General features: G+C 42.1%; 1 protein-coding gene and 1 long non-coding RNA gene across 2 annotated transcripts; one reads left to right on the top strand and one right to left on the bottom strand.

Moving 5' to 3' along the window:
• Positions 1-1,597: 1,597 nt before the first annotated feature.
• On the bottom strand, positions 1,598-10,247 carry LOC112254699 (25-hydroxyvitamin D-1 alpha hydroxylase, mitochondrial-like). Its single transcript, XM_024427484.2, has 10 exons — positions 10,086-10,247; positions 8,216-8,433; positions 7,086-7,276; positions 6,077-6,273; positions 5,527-5,727; positions 4,823-4,986; positions 4,351-4,517; positions 3,324-3,405; positions 2,972-3,169; positions 1,598-2,361 (listed from the first exon to the last, which is right to left on the bottom strand). Exons 1-10 carry the CDS (start codon positions 10,165-10,167, stop codon positions 2,242-2,244), a joined length of 1,620 nt encoding a protein of 539 aa, XP_024283252.2. The 5' UTR covers positions 10,168-10,247; the 3' UTR covers positions 1,598-2,241.
• On the top strand, positions 10,237-17,154 carry LOC112254698. The gene is made up of 3 exons (XR_002954189.2): positions 10,237-10,565; positions 11,509-11,695; positions 16,463-17,154. It is a non-coding gene; the product is annotated as an uncharacterized LOC112254698 (long non-coding RNA).
• Positions 17,155-17,947: the final 793 nt, after the last annotated feature.

Here is a 17,947-nt window from a genome sequence, read left to right as displayed (position 1 = left end):
CAAATTTTATAATATCGGCCAAAAATAATATAGCAATATGTAACTGTATTGATCCCCCCCATCACTAATGCCTTACAGGTAAACAAACGATGCAGCAAGGTAGTATAATATTGACATTTCTAGAACAGAAAAAGAAGACCATGAATACATGTGTGATTTTTTTATTTTATTAGAAAACAAATAGAAAAGTAAAATAGTTCCATATTGTTGTAACAGCTTTCCACAATGTGTTATTACAACAGAGAAAGAAGCACCACATCATACAAGTCACGTAAGGTTCTAGATGTAGAAAAACTGGTAACAATTTTTTAGACGTAAGAGGTACAGACACCACACATTAGCTAAATAGTTTGGGACTTCATAAAATTTTAAAATAGTTTAAAAAGAAAGTGTCTTTAAATAGAGTAACCCAGGTGGGAGGATATGGTGCACCATGCTAGTCCCACCAGCTGCCATTTTTTATTAAGATATTAACGAGCACCATATAAGCGCCAAATGAGCACCATCCTGATAGAAGCATCATAGTTTTGACCAAAATAATTATTATTCAATAACACTCTTCTAAAACGTAGGACATGACACATTTCTAAGCATTTTAAGGAACCTTCATCAGCAATGCCTAAACATTATTAAATGCAACTGAGATGTCAATGCAATTGGCATCTGCCAATCTATGATTGCTATGCTTTCATTTTACATTTTAGTAATTTAGCAGACACTCTTATCCAGAGCGCCTTACAGGAGCAATTAGGGTTAAGTGCCTTACTCAATGGCACATTGGCAGATGGTTCACCTAGTCGTCTCAGGAATCGAACCAGCACCCTTTGGGTTACTGGCCCAACGCTCTTAACTGCTAGGCTACCTGCCACCGTACTTTCCATTTGTGTTAGCTAAGGAATGAGTTACAACATCGCAGTCCATATTAATTTTGCATTACATGCTATGGTCAGGATTCTTACAGTCAAATAGCAATTGATGTCTAGTTAGGTGAGAGGAACATATGTAGTTAATCAGATTCCTTTGATAATACCATTGGCAACTGGCAATATCATTTGCTACAATCTAAATCACAAGTATAAGTGATTGTATTCATTAGCATTATTGAATAAATCAGAACGTTTAAAGAGATTGAACTGGATCTTAAGCACTTACAAATTCGTAATATATCATACGAATTGCAGATTTGTAAAAAAAATATATATTTATACTGCAGGACGTAACATTTCATACGAAATGGATGACGTTGTACACAATTGTGCACAATTTTCAGGGCCCGTTGTGGCTTTAAGTGCTACTTTCAAAACTACTGGCTGAAATTATACAAAACCTTTATAATGCATCTTTAAGAGGTGAAAAGAGGGATCAACCTGATATTGAGAAGGAAAATCACTTGTCATTAAAGGGGAAAATCAGCAGTTTTTTACTTATCAATTAATGTTATGTACCCATTGATTCTTGAATAATGCAACTTATAAATGCTTCATGATCTTCAACTGTCGTACCCCATCAGAACCCAAAATACAAGCTTGTTTTACTCCAATGTTTGGAAACAAAGTAAATGTAAATAAACACTACATGGCCTCAAAACATGGTTAAAACTATAATTTTGATATCATGGATGGTCAGTCCTATCATCCATAGCTTTGTCTATGAATTTTTAAGTGGTTACATTTCTCCAGACCCATCCGCTTTTTACCAAAATAGGGGAGGGGCACAGTTTGTTATAGTTTCTACTGCTGATTGCAGCTTTATAGTACTATGTCACATAATATCTCCTGACGCACTTTTCAAGTTTCAGTCAAAAGTTTCAAGTTCTATGCATTTCACTCTGCATGGAGAGAAGTTTCAAGGCTCTAATGCACTTGAAATATTGCCGTACCCTCCCTTCACCATCTCCAAGCCTCCTTGTGCAAAAAATGTGTGGGAAGTGAGTTTCAGTTCACTGGAAATGCAACTACTACTGTTCATATACAGAGAGAAAGGTTTTCAATTAACAAAGACCTCTATCAGCCCCTCATTCAGCTGCTGTATCAACTCAGACCCAGGCCAGCCCAAACCAACTGGGCTTGAGATCTGAGGGGCTGAGGGCCTGGTCTATGGGTTTAGGCCTGCAGGGCTGCAAATTCAGTCGGGCCCTCTTTCGCAATGCTTTTCCCAGTGCTCCCAACTGTCTCACTCTGAGAGACATGGATTGTCAGTCACAGTCAAATACACATATCTAGTGTTCAGCAGTTCATCGACTCATCTTTCAATAAACTGCAGGTTGATCTCACTCTCTGGCACCAGCAGTGTCCGGGTCATGGGTTTGACTGCTGCACCACTGCCTTCTGGATCGGGCTTTACATCAAACTGCATCAGAATCTGAGGGGACCAGGAGAGGGGTTGAGAAAATTAGAGGGCACCCCTCACATGAACAGTACTTAGAAGAAAGGAGGTCTAATACAAGGATAAAAACACAGTATACAGTCACAACGCGAAATGATTGGCACCCTTGATAAAGATGAGAAAAGGACTGTATAAAATAAAAAATACAAATACTGAGCTATATCGTATGCAATAAAAGGGAAATATTACATTTTATACTAATACAATTACTCAGATGTTTTTTTTTCTTTTTCTCAATACTCAATACTTTCTCACCCTCCCCTTGCGAAGCTAACAGCACTGAGCCTTTTTGTAAAATGTTATATGAGATTGGAGAACACATTGGGAGGGATCTTACACTAGAGGGGAAAATGTATTACTTGTTAAACAAAATCTCATTAAAATAATAAAATGTTCCCAAAAAATGTAGTGTACTACATAGCTCAATATTTGTGTTATTTTATAGTTTCTCATCTTTATCAAGGTTGCCAATTATTTCAGTCACAACTGTATGTACTGGGACTCAAAATGCTATGAAAATGAATGTCATTTTATGAGACACTTTCTGCCAAAGCCTCGATGTAAAAGTGACCAAGAATCAACTCACTCGTGCAAGTGCCAGGTAGACCTCCAGTTCTGCGATGCGGCGGCCGATGCAGCTGCGTTTGCCCACACCAAAGGGCACCGAGGCATAGGGGTGGTGGCATTCGTCCCGGTTCAGCCAGCGATGGGGCTGGAATGTATCCGGGTTCGGGAAAAATGATGCATTCCGCGATGTGGCAAAGTGGCAGAGGGTGATCAGAGTCTGGATGGGATAGAATCCTGCTGTTAAGAATCAGTTGTTTTTTTAAACTTTCCATTACACACATTTGCCTTTACACATGAATATTACATCATATTACACCAGATTGCTGTAAAAGTGCATAAAAATAAGCACTCAACATCACGTCAACACTTACGTTTTTGGGGAGGAGGTAGCCTCCGACCTGGATGTCTTTGTCTGCGATGACCCTGGCATTGGCCGGAATAACAGGATAAAGTCTGAAGAAGCCAAAACACAACAATGTCAGTGTGACTGATCAGTCTAATGACTGATCGATTGGTTGTAGTAGTTGATTGAATCAAGGGTACATAGTTCACCCCAATTGGTAGTGGATGAAATTAACTTCCCTTAATTAATTATATAACGAGGAGCTATGAGTGGTTGGAATAGTGCTATATAAATCCAAACCTATATCATTACTATTATTATTTTGGGGCGGCAGGTAGCCTAGTGGTTAGAGCGTTGGGCTGGATCGAATCCCTGAGCTGACAAGGTAAAAATCAGTCGTTCTGCCCCTGAACAAGGCAGTTAACCCACTGTTCCCCGGTAGGCTGTCATTGTAAATAAGAATTTGTTCTTAACTGACTTGCCTAGTTCAATACAAAAATTATCATTCATCATATTTATGCTGCAGTAGTTTGTGTCGGGGGGCTAGGGTCAGTCTGGAGTATTTCTCCTGTCTTATTCGGTGCCCTGTGTGAATTTAAGTATGCTCTCTCTAATTCTCTCTTTCTTTCGCTCTCTCTCTCGGAGGACCTGAGCCCTAGGACCATGCCTCAGGACTACCTGGCATGATGACTCCTTGTTGTCCCCAGTCCACTGGGCCGTGCTGCTGCTCCAGTTTCAACTGTTCTGCCTACAGCTATGGAACACTGACCTGTTCACTGTGATTACTATTATTTGACCATGCTGGTCATTTATGAACATTTGAACATCTTGGACATGTTCTGTTATAATCTCCACCCGGCACAGCCAGAAGAGGACTGGCCACCCCTCATAGCCTGGTTCCTCTCTAGGTTTCTTCCTAGGTTTTGGCCTTTCTAGGGAGTTTTTCCTAGCCACCTACATTGCTTGCTGTTTGAGGATTTAGGCTGGGTTTCTGTACAGCACTTTGATATATCAGCTGATGTAAGAAGGGCTTTATAAATTAATTAGATTTTTACCTGAGAACTTCCTTGACCACAGCCTTCATGAGGGGCATGCGAGCCACGTCTGCAGCCCCAGGCACCCTCCGACCCCCCATCACAGTCAATACCTCCTCCCGCAGCGAGGCCTGAACCTCAGTGTGCCGAGACAGCTCGTAAAGGGACCAGGACATGGTGCTGGAAATCTGAACACACACAGGACACAGCAGATCAGTACGACTGTAAAATCATTCACCATAAGAACACCGCAGCAGTGGATGGAGAGGATAGTGAGCTCTCTACAACTAAGCCTGACTGTATGGGATCAGACTTAACATACAGAGAGGGAGATTAAGAAGAGGAAGTACGCTGTGACTAGGAGTGAGGGGGAATGGAGACGTTTGGCTATTGGATATGTTAAAAACGAATATTAAAAGCACTAGGTCAAAGAGCGATGAGGACAGAGGTGAGAGAGATGAGAGAGGAAGGAGAGATTAGAGATGTTCCTCACCGTGTCCACCCCAGCCAGGAGCAGCTCAGTGACGTTGCTGTACACCGTCTTCATGGGTAGCCCCGTGCGGGTCAGAAAGTAAGTCAGATATCGCCCCTCCACCTCCTCTCCCCGCGCCACCTTCTCCGCTTCCTCCATCAGACGCTGGTCAATGTGACCTTTAGCTGCAATGAGATAGATCAGGGGTCAAGATCAGAATGAAGGAGCTCAGTCAGACCTGGGTTCAAATACTATTTGACATTTTTCAAATACTTTCAACATTTTCTTTAGCCTGCCTGGAGTACCAGATGGGCTAAGTGTGCAGTATTGCAACAATTATATTGGTTCCATAGCACCAGGCAAGCTCAATCAATTATAGCTAGTATTTGAAATGATTTCAAACAGTATTTGAACCCATGTCTGAAGGAGCTCTAGTCAGACTTAAGGGATCCGTACAGCTTGAAGAGGAAAAAAATAGACCTCTGGGAATGCTTACTACAGGGATTACAGGTAATGCATGGAAGGAGACCACACACTATGGGTTCTGTTTAATGGGAACTATTTATAGTTATTATAAGTTACTAGAAATCTATCCGTTGGGAAAAACTAACACTGGGGACAACTAATAATAAATCAGTAGGTCAGTCAGGTAGCATGGATTAAAGAAGTCCATGGAATTAAACCAAGGTGGAGCAAGTATGAGGCTATCCAAGATGGCAGCTCACCGAATTGGAACATGTAGTCCCAGCACTGGCAGAAAGTGTCCCAGGGCTTGGGGAACAACTGGTGTAACCAGGCAGGCATAGCCATGGTGAGGAGCGTCATGACAAACATGGTGTTAATGGACTGAATGAAACGTTCTGTCTCCATGGGAACCACAGGGTCTAGACAACCAATCCTGGAATCGAACAAGATTGAGGAGATCCCTGCAGAGAGGAAGACAGGCAGAGGGTAAGGGGAGAAGGGTTTGAAAGGCTTCCAGAAGGGCTTTGTGTTTCCCTCTGTAATACAGATCCAATCAAGACTATTATAGACTTGTCAGAGTAACATACTCAAGTATGTTATGTTAATAGACTAAACTAGTAACCTACAATGCTAATTGACATTGATACAATAGAATGACAATGATAAAGCTCCTTCCTGATTTTGTCTCTTATTACAGACACCTGACCGCAGATGCTAACCTTATATGCCACCGTTTAAAAACATCAACAAAGAGAGTTGAGTAAAAGCAGGCCTCAGGGGCAAACCACAGTGAATGTAAATAGGTCTTACCTTCGAGGCCGAAGCGGTAGAACTCGCTGCCGATGTCCGGGACGAGGCCACGGGGGTCCTGGCGCCTGCGGAGGCGGAGCTTAGTGATGAGGTCATCTACCACGCCGTTTAGAGTCGCATCGTAGGCCTCCACTGCCTTCGGACGTAGCATGTGCTTACCCAGGAGACTCCGCACCGCCTGCCACTCCTCCCCCTCACTGAAGAAAGTAAGGTAAACAGAAATTAATGCCATCATATGAGTTTGCACACCAACAAACATCAATAATGTACATGTTTTATACAGGCTGGGCCAACTGTACTGTAGGCTACATTATGGAACTGTAATTGTTCAGTTTGTGTCATTCTTTTGTTTTTTTAATCTTGTGTTTGTTGTGTAGTAAATATTTCAGCTTTAATTTTCATGGTTTTTATTTGAGTTTTTTTCCTGTAAAGCACATTGTGTTGCATTCCATGACTGAAATGTGCTGTATAAATAAAGCTTGAATTAATTTGAGATAGTATTTTCATATTCCTGGTGATTAGGTAATAATAACCCATCATAGATTGAGGGATGACTCACTGTCTGTATGGCCACTAGCCAATTATTCCTTTGTCTAAAGTCTTTGTTTCGTCTCTGTTAATCTTTCCTGTTTCCTGTGATCAGCACGTCACCCTGACATCAGAACAGCTTAAATAACCTTGACAACTCATTGAGTAAGATCACACAGTCAGACACTGTCACAAAGATAATTAGGCTGCTATAGTGATATTATGAAATATGGGACACCCATAAAAACAGATGCTATGTGTCAAGTTTAACAGTGTCCAATGGTGATGACTGTGGCTGTCTGAGGGTGTGGTAAAGACAGAGAGAGGAGGAGAGGGGAGGGGGGAAGAGGGGAGGTGATGAGAGAAAGGAATATGGTGATAGGGGAGGGAAAGGGATAGGAGAGGGGAGGCAAGGTCAACAGAGTAGATTGGAGGGGGACAGCACAGGAGGAAAACAGCAGAGGAGAGGAATGGTACTCACGCTGTGAGCAGTCCGTAGCCGTGGCCTCGTTGTTTCCTATAGTCCTTCCAAGAGGAGAGGTCAGAGCGGATGGGGGTCTGGCCCTCCTGCCTCAGCACCTGCTCTATCAGGGCTGGTTCGGCCACGTGCACCGTCAGGATGGGACCGAAGCTGGCCTTCCACATTGGCCCGTAGCGCTTCACACCCTCAAGCTGGGAGAGGACAACACATTAGCATACAACGCATATGGATGGCATAATTCAGTAGAGATGGAACCGCCTATAGAATTATTCTATTTCTATGGATGAAACATCAATATGTTGTGAGCAGACCTTGCTACAGTTCTAAAGCTGCTTGATGTAAAGTTTATGGCCAAAATCTGTACAATGTTCAAAGTTTTAGCAGCCGCCCTATGGTCAATGTGTGATAAAGAGCTTGCCTTCTTGCTCCTTATGCTCCCCATCTACCCCTATGAGCCAGCAGACACCCCCAAAGCACAGGAACATGCCTGAGTTGCCCAAGGCACTTTCCTTCTCAATGAACCACTTGTCTTACGTAGCCTATACATTCACAACTGCATGTCTGGTACATTTAGGTAGCTTTTGTTGACCCCTTCATAGCTTTTTAATTGCTGGACAATTACATTACACACTGATGGTTAGGTTATACAGTACATGTAAGAGCCAGTGACAGGGTCTGCCAGTCTGACACTGTTTATGGCCTTGGCTGACTGAGGGGGGCAAGCCTCAAGCCTGCCCTTCTCTATAGCACCATGCCATATCTAACCTAATGGAGCAGGTGTAGAAAGATGCCTGAGCTGAGTTCCCACTTCCTTTTTTCAGGGGAAACAGAAGTTAGGTTGAAAATACTGTACCCCTGAAAACCGGATGTTAGCATTTTCTGGCGACTCTGCATAGGCTATGCCAAACTCAACATCAATGTAATAACCTATCTATTCCAAGAAACAATGTGAAGACCATATACATATCCTAATGAAACATTAATTACCATGGTTTTGCCGTTAAAAAGACAAACCCATAAGCACTAAGTATAATAAATTATAAAACACAAATTTCATACATTTACATCAGTGTCTGGCTAAAAAGTAATGATTAAAAAGAAAAGATCAACAAGTCAACAACATAATTTACCTGCAGCTCGTGGAGGCGGGACAGTCCCCGTTTGGCGAAGAGGTCCCAGGCAAATTTGGCGACGGTGGGTCCCGGCATCTCCTTTAGGGTTTTCATCCCGTGCGCCGCCTCGGTCTTCTTCAGGCCAGCTGCGCTCTCAGCCCACTTTTCCATCCACTTGATCAGCGGGGACGCACTGCGACCGGACACTTTGAGGGCTTGCTGCAGCATCCTTATGGCTATGTTCATACGATGGAAGATGAACGAAGGAAAGTATATCGAGTGTCGGTGCTCATCTTGCACCAAGACACTGTATTTATACCGCTCGACCCATGCCGGACTAGAGTTATTAAGTTTCTCAGTGTGGGCCAATGAAAGCGAATGCTGGGGTCGACCCCGCCCAGTGGCAAGGCTGGGACGCAGTAGGCGTAAACTACTTGGAAGGTGTGTCCAATCAGATGGCAGAAGTCAGACCAACCCAAAGAAGCGCACACGTGGAGGGTAAATAACCTAATCCATTTTTATGAAGGACGATTTTTCTCAGACACCGGTGGAGGCTGCTGAGAAACAATTTTCCTGCACTGCATTTCTCAGTCTAGGCTTTTATTAGGAGGAAATTAATAGCAAACATATATATGATAAGAATAAGATGCGTTACCCCAAATCACATATTGAAAAGAGTGTAGTTTAGCCTACTCCTATTATAGGACATTTATCTGATGTGGGTAATCAATTCTACACATGAATATGAAACAAACATGCAAAATAATTTCAGTGCTGTTTAGCCTATAATATTCTGGTATTATATAAGGGATGCTTTGTTTCCCCACCCCACAGTGGGGTTAATATATTTTATTTCAGTGACTCTAGAATAACCCATGTTAAATTAGTGTTCACTTTTTCCACGTCATAAATTGATTGACTGATATTTTAGAATGCATTTTCCAGTCCTGTAGATGTTGAGCAATAGGTCTATGCGTGATCCAATTATAGGCCTATGCGTCTCAATTCAAGAATTCGTTAATACTGCGAATTATCTGCTCATAAAGGGTCTACTGAGAATTTATTGCAATAGGCTACATGGATTGTTTGCTGACTAAGGGTTTTCCTGTTGGGTGCTGGCCTCTGTGTGAGCACGAGAGAAAATCCTGACCCGCTTTTCATTAAACGTGGAAGCTTGCCAAAACGCTATGTGTGTGCCTTGCGCAATTAAATAATAGTGGTTCTACTCGGAAACTGCTTTGACGTTTGGTCCTATTCTATCGTTCAACCCATACAGCCGCTTTCCTCGGATGTCATTTTCAGAGAATTACCAAACACTGAAATACCCACGATTGACTGCAACAGCGCCAAATACAGGCACAGATTTGGTTAATCTTCTTCAGACAATTTTTGTGGGTAATTTGCATGTCCACCAGTGGCTTGTCCAGAACATTTTGAATTGGATGTATGGCGTCATTTCCGTCTCACAATTAAAAGGCATGTCGAGAACATGGAAAATAATGTTGAGCGTCGGTGGAGAGTTGTGAGTTCAGATAAAATATAATATTGAGGGCGCAAAGGATTATGTTGAGGAGCTGAGAGAGAGTTAAGAGCTCAGACAAAAATGTTGCAAGCCCAGAAAGTGGAATTGAGCACAATAAATTAAGTGTGGAGCACAGCATCTACCTGCTCACAATATACTTGCATGTACGATTTGATCTCTGACTCATATTTTTGCCAGCCTTATTGACCAATCATAGCATTGCTTTTGTTACATTGCCAGTGATTAACTAGCTAAATGGAAGACGAGACCAACGTGATGTTTAGATACCCAGGTAGCTAACCAGTAGCCACATTGCAACACGGGTTTCGGTCCAAACACTTTAAAGACACACCCTCCACCACTTACCCTCGGGGGAATCCCCGTCGCCATGTTGGGTGGGCGGTCCAAATGATGAGCCAAGCAAGTGACGTTTGCAACGTAAGCCCATCAGCCCTCGTTTTTATTTTAAAAATTAATTGTTTTTATTAACAACAAATCAATACAGAAAGTACATGAGGGAACACAAGTATATATAGATTATATACAATGGACAATCGAGCTAGGGGGTACAATATCACATTACAATTACACAAGGACCTTAAGGGACATACATACACTTACAACAAATCAATGCAGAAAGTTACAGAATTCTAACAGCTTTTTTGTTAGTAGAGTATTTAGCTGTCTTAAAATATAGTTCAATTTCTTTTAGTCGACTTTGCGAGGGTAAAATTAGGTTCGCTCCGGGGACCTGAAACTCCCCATAATTAAATTCGCGACGATTGTACATCCGCTAAGAAAAGTCAGAGAAAACATAACATCAATGGAGAAGTCCACCTTACAAGTGTAAGTAAAAACGAATGCAAATAAGTTAGAAATTGTGCTACTAATGCACAAACACGTATCGTAAAAAGTAAATATGTTTTTGTTTGGTTATCTTTTGGAAATTGTATAAATAAAACATTTTCCTTCAGAAGTTCCAGCTAGCCAGGCTAACGTTAGTTAGCAAATTAATTTGCTAGCTATCATACAGTAGGGGTATATTCATAATTATATATTTAATATAAGTAGACATGCACTCAATTGACTGTAGCGCAAATAATGCACCCACAAGCTACCGGTGGCTGAAAACAGTCATCGCGGGATGAACGAGTGACCAATTTCCGGGCAAGGGTGGCCCATTTAAAAATCATTCCTTCCTCCCTAGCCCCTTTTTAATTTTTTAAAAACATTTTAAAATTAAAAACAAATCAATACAGGAAGTACATGTGGGAACACAAGTATATATAAATAATATACAAAGGACAATTGAGCTAGGGTGTACAATATCACATTACACAAGGACCTTAAGGGATATACATACACAATTCTAACAGCTTTTTTGTTTGTATTTAATTGTCTTAAAATATAGTTCAATTTATTTTTGGAAGGTATGAAAGTGTGGTGTTTTGTTTGTAAATGTACATTTGTGAATATGACATTTGGCCAAAAGAATTACATAAAATTGTTTCAATTTATTTCTATAATAGGTAAAGAATCCAAGCAGTACATCTCTCCACAATAGTGTAAAATTTTCATAAATGTGTTCAATTATAAATCTACTGATGTCTTGCCACAGTTACCTTACATGAATACAATGCCAAAAAATACCACCGTTCTGCGGGATCGTCTGAAACCAACCACCCGGACAGCTGATGGAACTGTGGGTTTGCACAACTGAAGAAGTTCTGCACAAACTGTCAGAAACAGTCTCAGAGAAGCTAATCTCTGTGCTTGTCTTCTTCACCAGGGTCTTGACCTGAATGCAGCATCGGCATCGTAACCGACTTCGGTGGGAAAATACTCAAATTCGATGGCCACTGGCATACTGGAAAAGTGTACTAATCACGGATGAATCCCGGTTTCAACTGTACCAGGCAGATGGCAGACTGACGTAAACACTGATCAGAGTGCCCCGTGATGGTGGTGGGGATATGGTATGGGCAGGCATAAGCTATGGACAATGAACAAAACTGCATTTTATTGATCGCAATTTAAATGCACATAGATACTGTAATGAGATCCTGAGGTCCATTGTCATGCAATTCATCCGCCGCCATCAGCTCATGTTTCAGTATTATAATGCATGTCCCCATGTCGTAAGGTTCTGTACACAATTATTGGAAGTGGAAAATGTCCCAGTTCTTTCATGGCCTACTCACCAGAAATGTCACCCATTGAGCATGTTTGGGATGCTCTGGTTTGACGTGTACGATAGCATGTTCCAGTTCCCGCCAATAACCAGAAAATTCACACAGCCATTGAAGAGGAGTGGGACAACATTCCACAGGCCAAAATAAACAGCCTGATCAACTACATTTGAAGTCGGAAGTTTACATATACTTAGGTTGGAGTCATTGAAACTTGTTTTTCAACCACTCCACTAATTTCTTGTTAACAAACTATAGTCTTGGCAAGTCGGTTAGGACATCTACTTTGTGCATGACACATCATTTTTCCAACAATTGTTTACAGACAGATTATTTCACTGTATCACAATTCCAGTGGGTCAGAAGTTGACATACACTAAGTTGACTGTGCCTTTAAACAGCTTGGAAAATTCCAGACAATGATGTCATGGCTTTGACATCATTTGAGTCAATTGGAGGTGCACGTGTGGATATATTTCAAGGCCTACCTTAAAACGCAGTGCCTCTTTGCTTGACATCATGGGAAAATCAAAATAAATCATCCAAGACCTCAGAAAATAAATTGTAGACCTCCACATGTCTGGTTCATCCTTGGGAAAAATTTCCAAACGCCTGAAGGTACCACGTTCATCTGTACAAACAATAGTACGCAAGTATAAACACCATGGGATCACGCAGCCTTCATACCGCTCAGGAAGGAGATGCATTCTGTTTCCTAGAGATGAACGTACTTTGGTTCTTAAAGTGCAAATCAATCCCAGAACAACAGCAAAGGACCTTGTGAAGATGCTGGAGGAAACGGGTACAAAAGTATCTATATCCACAGTAAAACGAGTCCTATATCGACATAACCTGCAAGGAAGAAGCCATTGCTCTAAAACCGGCATAAAAAAGCCAGATTACGGTTTGCAACTGCACATGGGGACAAAGATCATACTTTTTGGAGAAATATCCTCTGGTTCTGATGAAAGAAAAATAGAACTGTTTGGCCATAATGACCATTGTTATGTTTGGAGGAAAAAGGGGGAGGCTTGCAAGCCGAAGAACACCATCACAACCGTGAAGCACGGGGGTGGAAGCATCATGTTGTGGGGGTGCTTTGCTGCAGGAGGGATTGGTGCACTTCACAAAATGGATAGCATCATGAGGTAGGAAAATTATGTGGATATATTGAAGCAACATCTCAAGACATCAGTCAGGAAGTTAAAGCTTGATCGCAAATGGGTCTTCCAAATGGACAATGACCCCAAGCATACTTCCAAAGTTGTGGCAAAATGGCTTAAGGACAACAAAGTCAAGGTATTGGAGTGGCCATCACAAAGTCCTGACCTCAATCCTAGCGAAAATTTGTGTGCAGAACTGAAAAAGCATGTGCGAGCAAGGAGGCCTATAAACCCGACTCAGTTACACCAGCTGTCAGGAGGAATGGGCCAAAATTCACCCAAGTTATTGTGGGAAGCTTGTGGAAGGCTACCCGAAATGTTTGAACCAAGTTAAACAATTTAAAGGCAATGCTACCAAAAACGAATTGAGTGTATGTAAACTTCCGACTTCAACTGTATATTCAAAGGAGATGTGTCGTGTTGCATGAGGCAAATGGTGGTCACAGCAGATACTGACTGGTTCTGATCCACGCCCCTACTTTTTTTTAAAGGTATCTGTGACCAACAGATTCATATCTATTCCCAGTCATGTGAAATCCATAATTCAGGGCCTAATCAATTCATTTAAATTGACTGATTTCCTTATATGAACTATCTCAGTAAAAATCTATAAATTGTTACATGTTGTGTTTATTTTTGTTCAGTGTAAATAAAATAATTATTTCAACAACAGTGCAAAAAGTGTGGTTTCACAAACTCAGCAAAACAATAAACGTCCCTTTTTCAGGACTCGTGTCTTTCAAAGATAATTTGTAGAAATCCAAATAACTTCACAGATCTTCATTGTAAAAGGTTTAAACACAGTTTCCCATGCTTGTTCAATGAACCATAAACAATTAATTTACATGAACCTGTGGAATGGTCGTTAAGAAACTAATAGCTTACAAACGGTAGGCAATTAAGGTCACAGTTATGAAAACTTAGGACACAAAAGAGGCCTTTCTACTGACTCTGAAAAACACCAAAAGAAAGATGTCCCTGCTCATCTGCGTGAACGTGCCTTAGGCATGCTGCAAGGAGGCATGAGGACTACAGATGTGGCCAGGGCAATAAATTGCAATGTCCGTACTGTGAGACGCCTAAGACAGCGTTACAGCGAGACAGGACAGACAGCTGGACAGACGTCCTCGCAGTGGCAGACCACGTGTAACTACACCTGCACATGACCGATACATCCGAACATCACACCTGCGGGACAGGTACAGGATGGCAACAACAACTGCCCGAGTTACATCAAGAACGCACAATCCCTCCAACAGTGCTCAGACTGTCCGCAATTTTCTGAGAGAGGCTGGACAGAGGGCTTATAGGCCTGTTGAAAGGCAGGTCCTCACCAGACATCACCTGCAACAATGTCGCCTATGGGCACAAACCCACCATCGCTGGACCAGACAGGACTGGCAAAAAGTGCTCTTCACTGACGAGTCGCGGGTTTGTCTCGCCAGGGGTGATTGTCGGATTCGCGTTTATCATCGAAGCAATGAGTGTTACACCAAGGCCTGTACTCTGGAGCGGGATCGATTTGGAGGTGGAGGGTCCGTCATGGTCTTGGGCGGTGTGTCACAGCATCATCGGACTAAGCTTGTTGTCATTGCAGGCAATCTCAACGCTGTGTGTTACAGGGAAGACATCATCCTCCCTCATGTGGTACCCTTCCTGCAGGCTCATCCTGACATGACCCTCCAGCATGACAATGCCACCAGCCATACTGCTCATTCTGTGCGGGATTTCCTGCAAGACAGGAATGTCAGTGTTCTGCCATGGCCAACGAAGAGCACAGATTTCAATCTCATTGAGCATGTCTGGGACCTGTTGGATCGGAGGGCTAGGGCCATTCCCCCCCAGAAATGTCTGGGAACTTGCAGGTGCGTTGGTGAAAGAGTGGGGTAACATCTCACAGCAAGAACTGGCAAATCTGGTGCAGTCCACGAGGAGGAGATGCACTGCAGTACTTAATGTAGCTGATGGCCACACCAGAGACTGACTGTTACTTTTGACCCCCACTTTGTTCAGGGACACATTATTCCAGTTCTGTTAGTCACATGTCTGTGGAACTTGTTCAGTTTATGTCTCAGTTGTTGAATCTTGTTATGTTCATACAAATATTTACACATGTTAAGTTTTCTCAAAATAAACGCAGTTGATAGTGAGAGGACGTTTCTTTTTTTGCTGAGTTTAAAACAATGTTCTAAATAGTGTGCCTTCAACAGAATTAGACTCCATACCCTCACACCCCTGACCGTTCCATAGTTCCCTACTCTACTTGCTAAGATACCAGTCAGGTGAAATGTTTTGTACAAAATTCGAACTATTTGTAATTAGGGTGTCTAGTAGAGGTCGGTGTTTTGAAAGCCGCTTGGAATCAAAGAGAGCACCAAAATCAGTGGGGTCTCGCATTTTGCAACACACGTTTGAAAAAGCATCTGATCAAACAAAGCTTCGGACATTGATGACGTACTTCTGATAAAGTGATACACGCATCTGCACACTGCTTTGAAGTTACATGCTGACCAGACCACACGCGTGCATGCGTCCACCATCACGTGCAAGTTGATTTTGTCCACCCACACCAGACGTGATCAGGACACGCTGGTTGAAATATCAAAACAAACTCTCAACCAATTATATTAATTTGGGGACAGGTCGAAAAGCATTAAACATTTATGGCAATTGAACTAGCTAATTTGTCCTGGGATATAAACATTGGGTTGTTATTTTACCTGAAATGCACAACATCTTCTACTCCGACAATTCATCCACAGCTAAAATGGTAAACTGAGTTTGTTTCTAGTAATCCTTCCTTCAGGCTTCTTTTTCTTTGGACTTTATATGGTGGTTGGCAACCATCTTTAAGGTGCATTACCACAACCAACTCGACTGGAGTGTGGACCTCAGTTCATCTTTCAATCACCCACGTGGGTTTATGCTCCTAAAAACCAATGAGGAGACAGCACATATATGCTGTTAAAAACCAATGAGGAGATGGGAGAGGCAGGACTTGCAGCATGTTGAAATAGAACCATGTTATATTTTAGCACCTGGCTCCGCAGGCGCTTACACGCAACGCAAGCTGTGTGGTCAGCATGATAGCTGCTTAGCGATTTCGATGCATGCCTCGGAGCAAGTAATGTCACACATTTCAGTCATACTAGCTACTGTACTATCAACTGGCTTGCTATATTAGGCAGCTCTAGATGCGAGGGGAAAACAAATATTTATATTATCTATAGGGGGGTATTTACCTGGAGTAACAAAGCATTTTCACAAACTTTAGTGCCAATTAGTATTTTTCTCCGCTCATACAGGAGTAATAAAGGCCTAGTTCAATGATTATATATTTATTTAATTTTGATGTATCAGGATTACTTCCCACGGCTGTTCTTTATTTAAGGTGAACGCCAGAAGCAGCACACCATCGATGTGAGCTGGGAGAAGCGAGGCTGTAGAGCCGGAGACGAGGCGAGAACGAGGGCTGTTGTTGGAGCAGACCGGGACCAGTGTTGAAATGGAGAGAAAAGGCCTTTATGGGAATTGGGAGGGTGAACGCTAACCCTTCTCAAAGCTAAGTACCTCCATATCCAATTTTAACTTAGTGCCAGATAGAGCTGTATTCCAACATTCTCTACTCTGTTGCGTGCTTACGCACTCATTAATGCCAGTGTGCCTGTGGATTGAGACTATAGCTGCAGTGTGACCTGACCGGAGGAGGAACTACGAATCAACTCTGGATCAGATTGACGGCTGCTGGTGAGCGAGAAGAAATGGAGAGGAGGCCTTTGGGAAATTGGGAGGGTGAACGCTTCACATCTTCATATTCCATTTCCAACATTTCACCTGCTAGCAGTGCCTGCCGACGTTCTCTACTGCTTTGTGTGCTACGCACTTGTTAATGCCAGTGCATACACTGTGAACCAGAGAGGAGGCTTGGAACACTGGCTTGGATCCCTCAGTGTCCCTGCCGTGGTGGGACCACAGAACACTAAGGGCTATTAAAATAGGACTTTTGCATTTGATATTTTTGGACTTGTCCACTTCGGACTTAGCCATTGTTAAATAAATAGTGTGGTGTGTGTTTGGAAGGTCTACATATCTTAACCAATCATTCATTTGGGGCGGCAGGGTAGCCTAGTGGTTAGAGCATTGGACTAGTAACCGGAAGATTGCAAGTTCAAAACCCCCGAGCTGACAAGGTACAAATCTGTCGTTCTGCCCCTGAACAGGCAGTTAACCCCACTGTTCCTAGGCTGTCATTGAAAATAAGAATTTGTTCTTAACTGACTTGCCTGGTTAAATAAAGGTAAATACCTTAATTAAAGGTAAAATAAATAAAAAATACAAATGACTTATATTCACTTGTCCATTGTCCCATTCTTCTATCTAGTCTTTGATATATATTTTAGTTGATACACCTGTGTGAGGTGTCTAATATACATGAATACAAATGTATTCACCCTGGACATGAGACTTTACAACTTTTGAATCATTAACTAAGTGTTGTCTTCAAATGTTATTGGTCACATACACATTTAGCAGATGTTATTGAGGGTGTAGCGAAATGTTTGTGTTCCTACAGTAGCTCCAACAGCGCAGTAGTATCTAAAAAGGATTTACAACAATACACACACATCTAAAAATAAAATAATGGAATTAAGAAATGTAGAAATATTAGATTGAGCAATGTCGGCGTGGCATAAAGTAGAATCGAATACAGTATATACATATGAGATGAGTAAAGAAGTATGTAAACATTAAAGTGACTAGTGTTCCATTATTAAAGTGGCTAGTGATTCCAAGTCAGCAGCCTCTAAGGTGCAGGGTTGCGTAACAGGGTGGAAGCCGGCTAGTGATGGCTATTTATCAGTCTGATGGTGTCTTT

The sequence above is a fragment of the Oncorhynchus tshawytscha genome, linkage group LG07 (genome assembly GCF_018296145.1).
Source record: "Oncorhynchus tshawytscha isolate Ot180627B linkage group LG07, Otsh_v2.0, whole genome shotgun sequence".
Lineage (NCBI taxonomy): Eukaryota > Metazoa > Chordata > Actinopteri > Salmoniformes > Salmonidae > Oncorhynchus > Oncorhynchus tshawytscha.
This window is presented reverse-complemented; position numbering and strand designations above follow the sequence as displayed.

Excerpts from the sequence above, each read along its gene's own strand:
- LOC112254699 (XM_024427484.2), bottom strand. The coding sequence starts at position 10,167 with ATGGGCTTACGTTGCAAACGTCACTTGCTTGGCTCATCATTTGGACCG. Across the intron at positions 8,434-10,085 it reads CGACGGGGATTCCCCCGAGG|CCATAAGGATGCTGCAGCAA; the intron begins GTAAGTGGTGGA and ends GTATGAACATAG. Across the intron at positions 4,518-4,822 it reads TCCTGGCTGGGGTGGACACG|ATTTCCAGCACCATGTCCTG; the intron begins GTGAGGAACATC and ends GTGTGTGTTCAG.